Source organism: Oryza sativa, chromosome 1 (genome assembly GCF_034140825.1).
Source record: "Oryza sativa Japonica Group chromosome 1, ASM3414082v1".
NCBI lineage: Eukaryota > Viridiplantae > Streptophyta > Magnoliopsida > Poales > Poaceae > Oryza > Oryza sativa.
In genome coordinates, this window is record NC_089035.1 from 8242710 (window position 1) to 8248709 (window position 6000).

General features: G+C 46.8%; 2 protein-coding genes and 1 long non-coding RNA gene across 3 annotated transcripts; 1 reads left to right on the forward strand and 2 right to left on the reverse strand.

The window, feature by feature from the left end:
• Window positions 1-1944: 1944 nt before the first annotated feature.
• On the forward strand, window positions 1945-3172 carry LOC107277149 (heavy metal-associated isoprenylated plant protein 43). The gene is made up of 3 exons (XM_015786886.3): window positions 1945-2040; window positions 2190-2265; window positions 2522-3172. The coding sequence occupies exons 1-3, from the start codon at window positions 2032-2034 to the stop codon at window positions 2968-2970; spliced, it is 534 nt and encodes a 177-aa protein (XP_015642372.1). The 5' UTR covers window positions 1945-2031; the 3' UTR covers window positions 2971-3172.
• LOC136354974 (uncharacterized) lies at window positions 2180-2524 on the reverse strand. Its single transcript, XR_010738920.1, has 2 exons — window positions 2388-2524; window positions 2180-2299 (listed from the first exon to the last, which is right to left on the reverse strand). It is a non-coding gene; the product is annotated as an uncharacterized lncRNA (long non-coding RNA).
• A 534-nt stretch (window positions 3173-3706) lies between the features above and the next one.
• On the reverse strand, window positions 3707-5706 carry LOC4327221 (probable transcription factor At3g04930). Its single transcript, XM_015789219.3, has one exon. It carries the CDS (start codon window positions 4987-4989, stop codon window positions 3994-3996), a length of 996 nt encoding a protein of 331 aa, XP_015644705.3. The 5' UTR covers window positions 4990-5706; the 3' UTR covers window positions 3707-3993.
• Between the last annotated feature and the right edge of the window lie 294 nt (window positions 5707-6000).

Genomic DNA, 6000 nt, shown 5'->3' on the forward strand with positions numbered 1-6000 from the left:
CTGTAACTTAAGCAGTTACATGTGCATCACATGATCTAGAACGGAAGGCCAGGATATGAAGTGGTACTGTAGCAAAAACACTGTAGCAGGTATGTACTATTATGCCTGCACTGTAGCAGTCATCTAGAGCCGTTGGATCTGAAAACGAATGGCCATGATTGTGTGCAGTTGCTATTGTGCAGTTACAATAGCAACTGCATTTGATCTCAATCCATAGGATCATACTAGATATTAGAGATCAAGTAAAAAATACCCTTCTCTAAAAAAAAAAAGTAACTTAGTGCATCCTTTGGAACCAAGGGATTTTGTAGGGAATTCAATCGGGTTAGTAACTTGCATCCCTATAGCTCCTTTGGAACCAAGGGATTTTGTAGGGAATTCAAAAGGATTGAATTCTTATGGAGAATTTTTCTTTGGAGCCCTTTGGATTGTTTTGGATTGCTGGGCCTATTCATTTTGATGCCAAAAAAAAAACCTTACCAAAATTTAGTAACAAACTAAATGTAGCCACTTTTTTGACAACTTTACCAAAAGATTGAAAATAGCATCAAAGTGTACAGGCCCGTAGAGATGGATTCTAAAATTCATATAGTATTTTCTTCAATCCCTTCACTGTTTGGAAGATTCCAAACATTCGATCAAAATTCATGTTTTCCATTTTCATCTAAAATTCCTGTGTTTCTGTTTTCGGTAGGATTGAGCCTGAAATTACACCCTTTTTTTATGTTTTCAAAATCCTGCTTTTCATAGGAGCCCTATGTAGGCGTGGGTTTGGTCCGGGCTTCAATATTTTCTGGTCTACTTTACTGTGTCCTCTTCTGCCATCCGACAAAACTGACAACACTAGTATGATCGATCCCTGCAGAAAAGAAAAGAAAATGATATGATTGCAACGATCGTTTCAATGAGTCGTGTCTAATTTTTAATAATAACCACGCCGTTCTTGATTATTGTTACGGCTAATCAGGCTGATTACTCCGAGCAGCACAACAGTTTTACATGCGTTCCGTAAGCAGACGATGAGTGCGACCAATTATAGAACCTCTAAACATTGTTGGTTGGATAATTTTAACATTACTTGTAACTATTATATTTTCTAGTGTAAAATTCGGTATCTTTACATGCTAAATATCTTCAGGTAAAAAAAATTAGTATAAAATTTAGATACTTTAACCAGGTAAAAAAAATTAGTATAAAATTTAGATACTTTAACATATTTTTTTAAAGTACCGTAAAATTATTCCTCTTGTTGGTTTGTTGCCCAGTGAATTGCATCATCTTCACCGCTGAAAGAAAGGATAATTGTACCCTGATCCCTGAAATGCTTGGTTTTCTGGGGAAAGAAGAAGAGAAAAGTTAGGCAGAGCCGGTGAACTCTGACGACCTGTCATTTTCTTAAGTAAATGTAGTTTATGCTAAACCTGGACAAATCAAGCAAAATAAAGACAATGTGATGTCAGTGTAGTGTGCTACTACTAGAACACGAACACGAAGGTGATATGCGAGAATAAAACATTGCTGCTTTGAAACTTCCACATAAGAAAAAAAAAATCAAACCTTGAAAACGCAGACTGACCAGCCTGACAACTGGCTGCTATAATATAGTTGCTCACCAGCACAAGAACTGCCCAATCCCTCTTCACTAATCATTGCTATCTCGCAAAGTTTTATCAACCGAATGGATCATTATCTAAAAAATGATCAACTGAATGGATTGACTAGGCACTGAAACAAACAAAATGCAGCCCCCCCTGTTCGCACTTTCCAGAGCAGAATTTTGTGACAGCGGGTTAACCACTAGATTTGTTTACAACACATGTTGTACACACAAACGCGGAAATGTTCCCCCATGACTTAGTCCCAGCCAATGGCGCCATGGCAGTTGCCGAGTTGACTTCAGCAGTGAGCTCCTCTTATATAAACACCTTGAGATTAGACAGGCTCCGCAAACTGCAAACCCTTCCATTGCAACAACCTCCTGTTCTCCATCACACAGGCATAGGCAATAAGTGATTGATTGCGTTGGCCACAATGTCGAAGGTTAGTGGTGACCTTGTTGGCTTTCATGTTGATAGTTCTTGTTTGAAACAAAGATCTCGTTCTGCAGTCATTAGCTGGCCGTACTGATCGGTTTTAGTTTTCATGAATCATTTGTCCCGTGTGATTTGATCGTTGTAAATTTCTTGCAGAAAACTGTTATCAAAGCTGACCTCATTGGCAGAGCATGCAAGAGTGAGATTTTGGCGATTGTTGCCACGATCAAGGGTATTTCTTCCTGTCTCTCCAGCAATGCTGTGACCTACGTGCACAAGAAAATCATGAAAAATGGTTTATAATAATTGAAAATCATGATATGTCACTAAATATTACTAGCACTTTACCCATACCTTAATCTGTTCCGCATTGGAGCTGAAGCAGCGAAGAAGAAGGCTGTTCATACACAGCCAACCTGTCATCTGCATGAGGTTGCAGAGCAAATTGCATTTCTGTTGGCCTTACATGCTGTCACCACCTTCTTCAGGGATCAAGTCCATGGACATTGATGCGGAGAAGTGCACGCTGACGGTGGTCGGGATCGTCGACCCGGTGCGCATCGTGCGCAAGCTGAGGAAGAAGTGCTTCTCCGCGTGCATCGTCTCTGTGGAGGACGACAAGCCCAAGGAGGAGGAGAAGAAGGACCCCTGCAAGGAGGCCAAGGAGAAATTGGAGAAGGCTTGGAAGGAGTACTGCGAGAAGTGCAACGTCAAGCTCAAGCCAGGCTGCCCCTGCTCCTGCTCTACCCCCTGCTCGTTCCCTCCCATCGGCTGCCACGACCGCGGCATTTGCCCACCACCTTGCCCGCCACCTTGCCCGCTACCTTGCCCACCACCTTGCCCACTACCTTGCCCACCACCTTGCCCGCCACGGGGGTATGGCTATGGCTGCTACTATGAGGAGAGATATCCCGGGGGAGAATGTGTCATCCAGTAACCAGGACCTGCAAGCAAACTCTGAAGGAGAATGATTGGTTTATAACAGAAAGTTATGTCACTGTATATGGATTCCAAATGTACTTTTCAGTTCTTGCTTCACAGATTTGATCCCAACCTTTTTTATGATGCATATGTTATATTTGGTTAGTTTGTTCCTCCTTTTCCTCTGAAAACAAAATGGATTCTCCATGGTTGATTCATATTTGATTCTTCAATCATCATAGTGCACAGTATACCAAGCAAAGATATTGTTGCAATTTCCAGAGTTATTCTGCAAGAAAACATTGGGTTGCACTATGCAATCCAATGGAACAGGCAGACTATCTGTCACAGGGAATGTTCACAAAAAGTTCAGCAAACTTCACCAAGTGCTCAATATAAGATACTGAAACTTAACGACAGAAGCTGCCAAAGATTACAAGCACCAACAACCTTTGCTTAAAAAACAGAGAAAAAAATCACAAGCTGTTTACTTCGAACCTTCACAAAGGTTGAAAGCATTATTGTTTTCCAGAAAACACAAGATTTTTTTGCAAAATGATGTACCATCTCAGGAATCCAGAGAAGCAAACTGTGTTGATGAAGTAAAAAAAAACAATAGAATAATGATTGCAGATTGAATAGTGTTGTGTGATTTTATTTGATTTTCAATTCCTTCTGTCAATACTGACAATACACCAACAAATGCATAACCAACAACCAATTAAGATTGATCAAGTAAAAACAAAACAATATGGATCATAAAATTCCTGACTCGAAACTCTTCATTGCATTTTATCAAATTATAAGATAAAGTAGAGCTACAAGTATTGATCAGCTTTGATCCTCATTTCATCTACACATCGATGTTCTCACCTCTAACCTTATGGGCAACTACCTGCAGCTAAGCTAGATCCAAGTATACAATCAGAACTTTATAATACATGCATCAACTAATGGCACACACTACAACAGAAGAAGTTGAAAGTACTCCCTGCTAATGAGAGAAAGTATCGACGGGACTATGAAACAAGAGAACAAATCAACCTTCCGATGACCTGAGCTCATCTAGCGCGGCGGTGACTTGCTCACGCACAAGCTCAATCCTCTTCAGATAAACCTCCAGCTCAAGTATCTGATGCTGCCTCCACCTATCAGCACCGGGCACCCCAGGGTTCAGCCCGGCAATGCCGAAACCAAGGCCAGCAATATCAGCGTTTAATCCAGCACCCCCAAATCCCATGTTTAAGCCCATTCCTGGACCAGTCTGCCCAACCACAGCGAATGAGGTGATGAACTCCTTCAGTAGACGTGACAGAACGCTCCGGACAGCCTCCTCATTAGCACCATTGGCAATCACTGGCATTGGCTCCGTCTCCGACACCGGTGGCAGCTGCGCAATCTGCGGCAATGTGTTCTCCATGGCCGCGACAAGCGGCTCCTGATGAGCTCCATCTGTTGAGGTCAGCGCCGGCGCGGAAGGCAATGCTGCGGCCTCCTGCTCTTGCGCCATTCTCCGCCGGACGCGCCGCCCTCCCCTGCCCCTCGGCGTCGGCGTCGGCGTAGGGGCGCTTCCGCCGAAACCATCCTCCATCGCAACAGGCGTCATAACTGCCGCAGTGGCAGCTGCGGCGGCGGGGTTGATGTCGTCGTCGTCGGAGGCGGTGCCGTCGCGCTTGAGGGCGGGGGGCCAGATGTGGCGGGCGAGGTCGTAGATGGCGCCCTCGTGGGGGGTCCTGAAGGCGAAGCCGGCGGCGGCGGCGTGGGGGGAGGAGGCCATGCGGGCGGCGCAGAGGCGGTACTTCTTCTTGAGGCGGCGGAGCTTCTCGACGAGCTGGCTCTTGGTGAAGTCGAAGGAGAGGCGCCGCCGGATCTCGTCGTAGAAGGGCCCCGTGTCGTACTGGTGCGACGCGAACGTGGTGCCCCGCCGCGCCGTGAAGTCGAGTGTGGAGATTATGGGTACCCCATACCCACACGGCATGGTTATCCGACTAGTTATAGGGGATAACTTATATCTATGTAATATGTAACAGATCATGACTTGGGTGTTACGTTTCCTTGTATATTACGGAACGGCCTAAAGTCCTGATTTAGGAAACCGATACCGTATTGGTTAAGGTTTCTATCTTGTAATCCTGCCCCCCATCCTATATAAGGTGGGCAGGAGGCCCTCTAGGGGGCATGACACAACCTGATCGTCAGATCAATACACACTCGGCGGATTCAAATCCCCAAACAGGAGTAGGGTATTACCTCTCATTGAGAGGGCCTGAACCTGTCTAAATCCTTTGTCTTCGCATCCATCCACTTTTAGGTCTCGTGCGCTACCCCCTTTTATTATTGCCGAATTCATGTTTCGACAGTTGGCGCGCCAGGTAGGGGCTGCGTCGAATTACCCATCGAAAAGTGTGATGGAATCGACTACAGAAGAAACGGCGAGATTAATCTCGATGGCTCAAATCTTCAGTCGGGAGCAGCGCCGACGGATGCGTTGCGGCCACCACGCCACCACGGGCACATGGGAGCAGCCGCCTATAGCTTGCTCGGAGAAATTTCATGCATGCATGAGTTGATTCAGCAGATCAACATACAGCTGGCATATCAAGCCGCCGTTGTTGGGCGTCTACGTCTTCACCGACCGGCTTGCCTCCGCCGCCGCCGACTGGTGTCTCTGCCTACACGGCTGGCCTATTATGCCGCCGCTGTTGGGCGTCTACGACTTCACCGCCGGCCTGCCTCCGTCGCCGCCGAGTGGTGCCTCCGCCTACACGGCTGGCCTATTATGCCGCCGCTGTTAGGCGTCTACGACTTCACCACCGGCCTGCCTCCGTCGCCGCCGAGTGGTGCCTCCGCCTACACAGCTGGCCTATTATTATGCCGCCGCTGTTGGGCGTCTACGACTTCACCGCCGGCCTGCCTCCGTCGCCGCCGAGTGGTGCCTCCGCCTACACGGCTGGCCTATTATGCCGCCGCTGTTGGGCGTCTACGACTTCACCGCCGGCTTGCCTCCGTCGCCGCCGAGTGGTGCCTCCGCCTACACGGCTGGCCT

Coding starts and splice junctions, on each gene's coding strand:
- LOC107277149 (XM_015786886.3), top strand. Junction 2,266..2,521: donor GATTGTTGCCACGATCAAGG/GTATTTCTTCCT, acceptor CACCTTCTTCAG/GGATCAAGTCCATGGACATT.
- LOC4327221 (XM_015789219.3), bottom strand. CDS start 4,989: ATGATCTGTTACATATTACATAGATATAAGTTATCCCCTATAACTAGT.